This window comes from Mirounga leonina, unplaced genomic scaffold, assembly GCF_011800145.1.
Source record: "Mirounga leonina isolate KUSES-001 unplaced genomic scaffold, KU_Mleo_1.0 Mir_376, whole genome shotgun sequence".
In the NCBI taxonomy this organism is placed as follows: Eukaryota; Metazoa; Chordata; class Mammalia; order Carnivora; family Phocidae; genus Mirounga; species Mirounga leonina.
Genome location: NW_023270718.1, coordinates 6,351,178 through 6,362,027, shown reverse-complemented (window position 1 = coordinate 6,362,027; position 10,850 = coordinate 6,351,178). Strand labels below are relative to the sequence as shown.

The window sequence follows — 10,850 nt, the reverse complement described above, 5'->3', positions numbered from 1 at the left end:
AAGACACCTATCCGTGACGTGGGGAGAAGGGCTTTCATCTGCAGAGTTTTTGCCGGGGACTCCCTGGGACTCCCAGGTGCCAGGCCCTTGCTGAGATTCAGGGTACAAGAGGGAACGAAGCTGGAAGCTCAAGGTCTGGTTGGGAAGACAGACAGACAACAGTCAAAACCTCATGTGGGGATGAAGAGCCGGGGCCTGGAGTCAGACTTGGTGATTTTAGAGCCTCACTCACAGTTACCGGCTGTGGGATCTTGAGTGAGTGACATCCCGTGTCTGGGCTTCAGTTTCCTATCTGACTGATCAAAATAGGAAGGGCTCACTGTAGTGGTTAAGGGCTCAGGGTCTGGATCCCGAGGTTGTGGCCAGACCATTTCCTGGCTCTGGGAGAACTCTGGCAAGTTCCCACTCTCTGAGCATGGATTTCCTCCTCCCTCAGGTGCAGTTCGTAATAAAACCCGTGTTCTGGTTCTGGCATGGCATAACGAACCACCTCAAAACTCAGAGGCTTAAGCCAACAATCATTTATTTTGCCCATAAATCTGAAATTTGGGCAGGGCTTGGCAGGACAGCTCACCTCTTCAGGTGGCATCGGCTGGGGTCTCAAGTGGGGCCAGAGGATCGACATCCAAGATGACTCCGTCATGCGGCCTGCAAGCTGGCCGGGGTTGTTGGCTTGAGCTGGCTGTTGACCAGAGGCCACGATTGCTCTCCGGGGGGCTGCTGGAGCTCTGTCACAGCATGGCGGCTGGGTTCCAAGAAGGAGCGTTCTACCACACATGAAGGGGAATATGCCAGTCTGCAGGCCGAGAAGCAGACGCTGGAGTGGGGTCACTTCTTCTCTACTCTCTTTAGCCGGATCTGAGGGGAAGGGACATAGACCCTGCTCCTTAAGGGAGGAGGGTCGAATTTGCAGGCATCTTTAAGCTATAAAACTTACCCCATTAATGTAGCCCCCCCCCCCCCCGACGCCAGAACCACACCTGACACAAGGAAGGTGCTCACTCTGTATGTTTACCATTGTTACCATCAGCGTGGTGAGGACTCTCCGGGTAAGCTCAGAGGACTGAGCTGAGCCCAGCATGTGGTGGTAGGAGCTTTCCGAAGGAGTGAGCAGTCTGACTGCCCTGAGCCAAAGCCCAGCTCTGCCCTCTGGCTGTGCAACCTCCTGCAGGTCCCTTGACCTCTCTGAGCCATAGTCCCCTGGCCTGTAAAATGAGGATGATGACACCCAGCTCATAGGGCATTTGCAAGTGTTCGGGCAGATAATGCCTGGGAAGCATTTTGCATTGTTCCTGGCACAGGAGAAGTGGTAATTATTATTATGATTCTTAACTAGGTGAGGCTGCAGGACAAGTTGTTGGTGGGGGGTGGGGGGTGCGGACAGGGAGTGAGCAGAGCATTCCAGGAAGAGGAGAGACGGCCTGCAAATCTGGGAGGGAGGGGAGAGATGGGGCATAAGAATGGCTGGATGTTCAGAGTAAGAGGGTGGAGGGTATGGCCGGAGTGGGTAGGTCTGGGCCACTCTGGGTCTAGAAGGGACCTTGGATGTCTCCTGAGGGCACAGGGGAGCCACGGGAGGGGCAGGGGCAGAAAGGGGCCAAGTGTGGATCCAGGGACTGGGCGGAGGCTGGAGGCTGGAGGGAGGAGGCTAGGGGAGAGGACAGTTCTGCCCAGTGGAAATGGAGAGGAAGGGGCAGAGCAGGAGGAGGGGAGAGGAGGGAAGAAGGCTCCCAACCTCCGCACAGATGTGGAACCACACTTGAAATGGAGAACCCAGGAAGGGGGTTGTGTTGGAGGGAAGATGCTGAGTTTGATGGGATGCAAGGCATTTGAGGCCCAGCGGGGCTCGGAGATGCAACTCTGGGTCTCAGGAGAGGGTGGGAGACAGCCAGTGGAGATTTGTTCTGAGGGCAGCAGGGAGCTATGGGAGGAGTTGGAGCAGAGTGGGAGCAGGGTCAAATGCAGGTATCTGAGGCTGCAGGCAGGACAGAGTGGATTCAAGGTCAGAGGCTGGTGAGGAGGAAGCCTGAACTGAGGCTGAGGCCATCAGAGGTGAGGCTCTCTGAAGGGTCACCTCACCCTCCTCCAAGAAGTCTTCCTGGCTTCTGTTCCCCAAGGGTTTGCTACCACGTTTCCGCTGGGACCCATCTCTCACCATCTTCATCCCGGGGTGGGGAGCGCAGGGGTCAGATGGGACCAGCTGATGAGGACCAGTGGGGTGGCGTGGCTGGCTCTGCCACTAGATTGGGGGTGGGGGCTCCTGGCACCTCCCACTGGGTCTGGCTTCCTTCCCCGCCTAGGAAGCTACCAGTCCTGTCGGACTCGTCAACCGGGGAGGCACAGGTGCAGGCCCGCTCCAGTGTCCTCATGGGTGTGGCCAGCACCATGGACACCTCACGGGCTCTACTGCTCTTCCTGCTCCTGGGTAAGTCCCCTGCTCGGCCCCTTCCCCACCGGTTCCCCTTCTCAGCAGCCCCTCAACGCCCTCCCCTCCTCTCCTTGCAGCCTCTGGAGGAGGGGTCCTCACCCACAGAGCCTCTTCTGGAGTTCAGCAAACCAATTTCTCCCTGGACTCAGAAAGCTCTTCCCGGGGCCCAGGTTCAAAAGTCTCCTCCGTCAAACCCCCCAGCTGGAAATTTCCAGATCAGTCTCCAGGTTCAAAAAGCACTGCTGCTGTCCCTCATTCCAAATGGTTTCCTGAGGCCTTGAATTTTAGCGATGTGCCCAGGTCCGTCTGGTCAGATGTTTCTGCTGAGGACCAAAAGCTGAGCCTGGATCCTACCTTCTCTGAAATCCCGGATTCCAAAGTATTTTCTGATGTCTTGGGTTCTCAAGTTCCTGCCAAAGACTCAGAGGCCTCCTCCTCTGTTAAGACCCCAGCTTCAAACATTTCAGCTCAAGTCCCAGGTCCTGAAGTATCTGTTGAGACCCCAGGTTCAAAATTCTCGCCTGAGGATCGGGATCTTGAAATATCTGCCCAGAACCCCGAATCCAAAGTCATCGCAGTAGCCCACCCAGAGGAAAGCCTCCCCCAGCAAGTGGGGAGGCCTCTCTCAGTGCTAGTGGGGACCACCATCCAGCTCCCTCTAGTTCCGGTTCCCAGCCCTGGCCCTCCTGCTCCTCTGGTTGTCTGGCGCCGAGGCTCCAAGGTGCTGGCAGCCGGAGGCCTGGGGCCAGGATCCCCCCTGATCAGCTTGGACCCTGCTCATCGAGACCGCTTACGATTTGACCAGGCCCAAGGCGGGCTGGAACTTGCCTCTGCCCAGCTGGAGGATGCTGGGGTCTACACTGCCGAGGTTATCAGGGCTGGGGTCTCCCGGCAGATTTGGGAGTTCACGGTGGGTGTGTATGGTAAGTGGGTACTGAGGTCCAGAGTGCAGGCCCTTTGGGCAGGTGGCTGCCGTCTGACGGTGTTTTCTCCCCTAAGGAAGGGGGTCCCTCGGCAGGGGAGACAGGACTTCTAGGTTGGAGGGAGGACGGATAAGAGGGGCTGGGGGTCAAGACAAATGTTCTTGAGGGAAGTTGGACCTGGGGATCAAGACCCCTGGGGGTTTGGAATCTTGTCTCTGAGAGGAGAGAGTGGGGGACTCAGACTTACGGGTCTGTGAGGAGGAGGACTCCTGGGGCTGGTTTCGGAAGTCCTGGGTGGGAGGAGTGGAGAAGGCTGGGGCCTGGAGTCCTGGATCTAGGGGGCGAGGGGGCCGGGGACCAGGTCCTGAGCCCGTCTCCCTCTCCCAGAGCCGCTGCCCCAGCTGTCCGTGCAGCCCAAGACCCCCGAGACAGAGGAGGGGGCGGCCGAGCTCCGGCTGCGCTGCCTGGGGTGGCGGCCGGGTCGCGGGGAGCTGAGCTGGAGCCGGGACGGACGCACCCTCGAGGCAACGGACCCTGAGGGAGCAGAGGCACCCCGGATCCGCACAGAGGGCGACCAGCTGCTCATCATGCGCCCTGTGCGCAGCGACCAGGCCCGGTACACTTGTCGCGTCCGCAGCCCCTTCGGCCACACGGAGGCTGCGGCCGACGTCAGCGTCTTCTGTGAGTGGGGGTGTGCCTCGGGCTGGGGGGCGGTGATCTGGGAGCTCAGGCTCCTGGTCCGAGGCGGAGGGGGGTTGGAGGTCCAGCGCCCAGGGGTCGTGGCGGAGTCCCGGGGAACGCTGGCTCTCCCGGTCCGGACCCCTTCATCCAGACGGCCCGGATGCACCAGTCATCAAGGTCTCCTCGGATCGCGACGCCGCCCCCGCCCTCTATGTCACCGCGGGCAGCAACGTGACCCTGCGCTGCACCGCCGCCTCGCGGCCGCCCGCCGACATCGCGTGGAGCCTGGCCGACCCGGCCGAGGCAGCCGTGCCCGCCGGCCCGCGTCTCCTGCTGCCCGCGGTCGGGCGGGGCCACGCCGGCACCTACGCCTGCCTCGCCGCGAACCCACACACCGGCCACCGCCGCCGCTCTCTGCTCCACCTCACGGTGGCGGGTGAGCACGGCCCGGGCGGGAGGGAGCGGGGTCCCCGGAGAAGGCGGGGGCCGCAACGGGGGGCGGGGCCAGATTAACAGGGCGGAGACTCCTGGGCAAGAAGCGATCTCAACAAATTAAGCAGAGGGTCAAATGGCGAAGAGTGGAGACCAGAAACGGAAGGGACTTAGGGCGCTTGGGCCAGTAAGTGGGATGAGCAAATAAAGAAATTACCCGGGAAGGGGGCGGGGCTACAAGAGAAAGGGGGCTGGGTCATTCTGGAAATGGGCGGAGCTGTCTTAGACGTAGGGCGGGGCGCAACCGCAGGGGCCTAGATGTCTGGCTGAAGGCCCAGAGTTACTTGGTGGAAGGGGTGGGACTACAGAGGAAGGGGCGGGGTTAGGTTTGCGAGGAAAGAAATCCGTACGGAGATGGAAAGAGAGGCGGTCAGTGGGGCTGCAGCTGCCCACTTAGCCCGGAGTTTCTGGGAAAGGGAGCTGGGGGGCAAGAGAACGGGGCGCGGACGGCGCCTACGGGCCGGTGCAGAAGGGTTGGCGTGACAGCGCGGAGAGGCGGGGCTGGAGGGGTGAGGGGAGAGAGGCTGACCCCTTGATCTCTCCCTCCGCCCCGCAGATCTGCCTCCCGGGTCCCCACAGTGCTCAGTCGAAGGCGGTCCGGGGGACCGCAGCCTCCGCTTCCGCTGCGCGTGGCCCGGAGGGGTCCCTGCAGCCTCCCTGCGGTTCCAGGGTCTCCCTGAAGGCGTCCGCGCGGGGCCGGTGCCCTCTGAGCTCCAGGTGGCTGTCCCCGCCCACCCCCGACTCAGCGGCGTCCCCGTCACCTGCCTTGCTCGCCACCTGGTGACCACGCGCACCTGCACTGTCACCCCGGGTGAGAGCCGGCGGGACTTCTTTCCTGTTTCCCGAGGAGGGGGTATTTCTTAGCTCCTTTAGGAAATGAGCAAGGCAGACTTCTGACTCCAGGAAAAGAGATTTCCTTTTCCTTAAACCCTACAGAAGGACCAAGGTTTTTCCTATACCTGAAGCAGGGGAAGGGCCACAATTTCTTTCCTGGACCCAGGAAGAGGGCTGACACCTTCCTACGTGTCCAGAGCAATAAAGGCCCTGGAATAATAATGAGTTCCCCGGCTCAGAACCTGGTGCATAGTATGTATCTAATAAGTCGTTATTTTTTTTTCTTTTTTTTTTTTTAAAGATTTTATTTTTATTTATTTGAGAGAGAGAATGAGACAGGGAGAGAGAGCATGAGAGGGGGGAGGGTCAGAGGGAGAAGCAGACTCCCTGCTGAGCAGGGAGCCCGATGCGGGACTCGATCCCGGGACTCCAGGATCATGACCTGAGCCGAAGGCAGTTGCTTAACCAACTGAGCCACCCAGGCGCCCTAATAAGTCGTTATTAAGGACATCAGGTGATGATTGAATGAGAGAGTGAGTGAATGGGCAGTGCTTCCTTGTTTGCTAAAGTTTCACAGCGATTTACTTCACCAAAGGGCGCAGGACTTGGTCTTTGACTCCAGGGTGAGGTCTTGACTTGGCTGGGTTTCTTCTACCTGCAGAGACCCCTCGGGAGGTACTGCTGCTTCCCACAGTGGAGGAAACACAGTCAGGGGAGACAGAGGTGGCGCTCGAGGCCACTGGCTGCCCTCCACCATCGAGAGCATCTTGGGCCCGGGAAGGGCGGCCCGTGGCCCCAGGAGGTGGGGGTCGCCTGCGGCTCAGCCAAGATGGGCACAGGCTCCTCATTAGCAACTTCAGACTGGACTGGGACCTGGGAAATTACTCCGTGTTGTGCAGCGGGGCTCTGGGTGCTGGGGGCAACAAGATCACGCTCACTGGTGAGTCCATTTCTTTCCCAGAACCCAGAAGCCCAGGTCCTCCAGCCCTCTCTAACCTCAGACCCAGTCCCCAGCTCCTTCTCCCTCAGATCCAAGAGTCCAGGCCCCTCAGTCTCTTCCTCTTGTAGGCCTAGAAGCCTCCCCAGACCTTTTGCTCCCCGGACCTGAGTCCAGGCCTGCAGCCCCCTTCCCTCTCCCCTCTATGACCCATAAATTCAACCCCCACCTTAATCCCCCCAGGACCTTCCATCTCCTCATGGAGGCTGCAGAGAGCCCAGGATGCAGCAGTGCTGACTTGGGATGTGGAACATGGGGCCCTGATCAGTGGTTTTGAGATCCAGGCACGACCAGAGGGCCCTGACCTGGGTAGACCCACTACCTACAAGGACTGGATCTCCCTGTTCATCCTGGGGCCTCAGGAGCGGTCAGCTGTGGTGCCCCTTCCTCGTCAGAACCCCGGGACCTGGGCCTTCCGTATCCTGCCCACCCTGGGGGGCCAGCCAGGGACCCCATCACAAAGCCGAGTCTACCAGGCCAGTGAGTTGGGGCTGTTGGAGTCTTTTCCTGGGCTGCCTCCCTCAGTCTGTTTCCTTGTATCCTTCCTGCTTGTCTGCTTGTATCCGTTTTCTGGGGCTACGGTCACAAAGGACCATGAACTGGGTGGCTCGAACCAACAGAAATGTATTCTCTCCCAGCTCTGGAGGCCAGAAGTCAGAAATCAAGGTGTCAGTGCTCCATCTCAGGGAAATCAGGGCCGTGCTCCCTCTGAGACTCGGGGTAGAATCTTTGCCGGCCTCTTCCAGCTTTTGATAGTGGCCATCAATCCGTGGCCTTCCTTGACTTGTAGCTGCATTGCTGTGGTCTCTGCCTCCAGCTTCCCACAGCCTCCTCCTCCCTCTCTGTGTCTGTCTTCTTCTTGTAAGGACTCTAGTCATATTGGATTAGGGCTCATCCTAATGCTCTCATCTTGACTTGATTGGTTGAATTGTGTCTCTCCCCAAAAGATATATTGACATCTTAACCCTCAGTACCTGTGAATGTGACCTTATTTGAAAACAGTCTTTGCAGAAGACTGACTCTATTTCTATAACACATTATTCCTGTCATAGCACATTTATTTTTCTTCTTAGTGCAACCTGTGATTATGTTATTAATTTGTGCATTCATTTCTGATTTCCCTAAAAATTAATCCCCATGAGAGTGGGTATCCGGGTTTGCTCACCAGGGGATTGTTACCATCTGGTAGAATGCCAGTCGCACCAGTTACTTAGTAAATGCTAAATAAAAATGAGAGTCTGGGGTCCCAGATGCCTGGGTTCCGAAATAGTTGGAGCAGGTTGCTTAGGAAACTTGGGTCCAGCCCCGGCTCCTTATCCTCCATCTCTCTGTCTCTTCCAGGTCCCACCCTGGGCTCTGGGGCCATTGCTGGCATCGTCCTGGGCTCCCTACTTGGCCTGGCGCTCCTGGCAGCACTTCTCTACCTGTGTATCTGCTGCCTGTGCAGCCTTAGGGGTAAGTGAGGGGCCCCCCACCCCGGGAGGGTCCCCCCACCCCCACCCCGGGAGGGTCCCTAGGAAGAGGCCCATTGGAGACCTGGCTGAACCAGTCAGAACGGCCACAGGTCATTCATCCCGCCTTTTACCTCCATATCAGCCAATCAGAGTAAGGCTCCGCCCCTCAGCTTGGAACAGCCAATCACGTGTTTCTGTTTCTCTTCCTCCTCTTTCCAGGATACTCTTTTAAGAAAAAGAAGCATCCCTCCTCCTTGACCCCTGTGATTGCCCCACTGGAAAAAAAGATGCAGAGCGTAACCCCAGTGCAGACCTTACAGCCTCTGCCCCTCAAAGTCCCACTGGAGGACCCTAGCCCAAACAGGGCCCACCAGGTGACTGGGGGTGCCCCATGTCCTGGAATGGGGGGAGAACTTTTTGTGTTTTAGGGAGAGGAGATGGTCTGAGTCCTCTTCCTCCAGGTTTACTTGTTGATTTACAAAGTTGGTAAACACCCCCCCCCTTTTAATACATAAAATTGGGACAGGAATTCCCATCCAATTTTTGTCATATTAAGAGTGAAATTCCAGTTTCCCTCCAAAGGAGGGAGAACTCCTTTATTCTTTTCCATAAAAATTGGCAAAACTTACATTTTCTATCAGACGTGGGATGGAATGTCTTCTTCCCCATAAAAGCTGGGTTGCCACATGTCTTATCTCTCCCAAGGGTGGGCGGACATTTCTTTTTTCCCTGTTGTAAATGGAGGGAACCCCGCTAATGTCTGACTGATGTGAGCTAGCATTAGAAAAGCGTGAGTCATGTCACATTCAGGGTAATCCCTGAGGTTGTCCCCTTCCCTCCCTTTCTCTTCTAGGCCACTGGCCCCAGTCCAGTCATCTCTACGGGTGGGGGCCCAAGGACTGTTCGGGCAGCCACACAGGTGTGACCAGGGCCCGCTCTGCGCAGGATTTTTATTTTTATTTTTTTGGTAGGACCTCCTATTTCACCCCAACAGCAGGCAGGGCCTTCCTGTCCTGCTGTGACTGAAGACTGGCCCCTGAACATGAGACTTCCTGTCTCCCTCTCAGCGCAAAAGACTACTTGTATTTGTGCAACTAAGGAGCTGTGGCTTCTGGGTTGGGAGAGACTCCTGCTGATCTACCCGTGTGGTTTGCAAAACCTCCAGGCAGGCAGGACCTGCAGGCTCGGTGGTGGACAGGCTGGTGGACAGGCCGGGCTTGTCCAAGCCCCAGGAGGGGCCCAGCCTCTTTCTCTCAGAAGGTCTTCCTACATCCGTTCGTCTCCTCCAGGCCATGCCCCATCCAGTTCCCAGCGTCTGCAGCTTAAAATACCTCAGACCACGTCCTCTCCTCTTTAAACCCTTCTGGGGATGTCCACTGCTCTTCAGATATTGTCCTGACTCCTCACTATGATTTTCAGAGCCCTGTGGTTTGACTTCTGTTGACCTCTGACCTCCCCTTCCTGTACTTTCACCCCTGCTACTCAATTTCTGTCCACACAGCTCTATTTTGCCTCCGGGGCTTTGCCCCAGAGTTTGCTTTGCCTGGAACACCACTCTTTGCCCCAGGTTATTCACTTCTCAAGTATAATGGTAATTGAGCTACAATGATTTATAGGAAATATATATTTGGTCATTCAGATGACCAAAATATGTTTCTCAGATATCTTTGACCTTGCTTGATCCACAGTTCTTGAAAACGATTCAGAGCCATAAAGGTGAAATGGGTGTCTTGTTATTAATGAAGGTGACTTTTGGATCCCACCCAAAGGCGGGGCTGGTGGCCTGGAGGACCAAACCTGTGATTGGAGGACTGGAACTTTCCCAAACCCCTCCCTGCCCCCCCCCCTTCCAGGAGGGGGAGGGAATGGAGGTTGAATCAGCCAATGGCCGGTGACTAGTCAATCATGACGATATAATGAAGCCTCCATAAAACCCCAAGAGGATAGCCTTGGGTCCATTTCCGGAGAGCTTCCACGCTGGAGGAACCAGAATGTCCCCCTGTACCACCAAGCTCCACAAGAACAGACGCTCCTTTGTTTGGGAGCTTGCCCTGTGTATCTCTTCATCTGGTTGTTGATTCATATCCTTCCTCATATCCTTTAATAAACTGGTAAATATAAGTAAGTGTTTCCCTGAGTTCTGCCAGCCAGTCTAGGAAATTAATCAAATCCAAGGAAGAGGTCTTTGGAACCTCCAGCTGTAGGGAGTTGGTCAAAAGCATGGGTAGCAGTTTGGGGCTTGCAGCTGGTGTCTGAAGCGGGGAATGGGGGTGGCAGTCTTGTAGGACTGCACCATGAATATTAGAATCTCCTGCTGTCTTTGGGGAGACAGTGTCAGATTGGAGTTGAGTTCTCAGACACCTGGTGTGTTGAGAATTCTCAGGTCTATCTAGATCTGCACAGGTTGCTTTTCCCCATTACATGGAAGATCTTGGGTCTGTGGGGATAACAGTGTTGGGGAAGATAGCATGTACAGGCTGAGAATGATAGAAATACTGTGTTGGGGGAGGGAACCCTCCAATGTTGGAATCAGGTCCAGAAACCCTAAAAATGTAACCATTACCAGCTTAGGAGGCTGCCGTGGTCATGGGTTTGGTCCCACAGCCTCTGAACCTCTGGCTTCTCTCACTGAAATCTGTATGTACTTGTTTAACCTCTGCCTCCCTCTCTAAACTGAGAATGTCAGGAAGGCAGAGACCATGTCATTATTTCCAGCACTTAACACAGAGCCTGGCACACAGCAGGTAATCAATAAATATTGGTTGACTGAGCAAATATTGTGGCGCCAGTGGAAGGCTGGGCTTGCGGCTGCTCTCCCCAGCACGATGCCTTTCTTTCTTAGCTGGGTTTCTCACTGGAAATTTCGGGAGTGTGTCAATGAAGATTCCCTTGGCTGCAAGTAACAAAATAAATGGTAGCAAAATAAATGGTGGTTTCAGGCTGGCTCAGCAACTTAGCAACCCCGTGAAGGACCTGAGCTCTCTGCATCCTTCTGTTCGGCCACCCTCAGTGGGTTGGCATATTGTCTTATGTGGCAAGAT

General features: G+C 56.3%; 1 protein-coding gene across 1 annotated transcript; it reads left to right on the top strand.

Moving 5' to 3' along the window:
* The first annotated feature begins 1,708 nt into the window (after nt 1-1,708).
* Nucleotides 1,709-9,950, top strand: VSIG10L (V-set and immunoglobulin domain containing 10 like). Its single transcript, XM_034986978.1, has 10 exons — nt 1,709-2,425; nt 2,506-3,351; nt 3,739-4,032; nt 4,184-4,468; nt 5,081-5,335; nt 6,020-6,298; nt 6,539-6,835; nt 7,697-7,810; nt 8,029-8,183; nt 8,663-9,950. The coding sequence occupies exons 1-10, from the start codon at nt 1,924-1,926 to the stop codon at nt 8,732-8,734; spliced, it is 3,099 nt and encodes a 1,032-aa protein (XP_034842869.1). The 5' UTR covers nt 1,709-1,923; the 3' UTR covers nt 8,735-9,950.
* Nucleotides 9,951-10,850: the final 900 nt, after the last annotated feature.

Bases quoted from the DNA above. Each gene is read 5' to 3' on its own strand.
- VSIG10L (XM_034986978.1), top strand. From the start codon at position 1,924: ATGGGAGGAGTTGGAGCAGAGTGGGAGCAGGGTCAAATGCAGGTATCT. The intron at 4,469-5,080 runs GTGAGCACGGCC...TCCGCCCCGCAG, and splicing joins GCTCCACCTCACGGTGGCGG to ATCTGCCTCCCGGGTCCCCA. The intron at 6,836-7,696 runs GTGAGTTGGGGC...TGTCTCTTCCAG, and splicing joins AAGCCGAGTCTACCAGGCCA to GTCCCACCCTGGGCTCTGGG.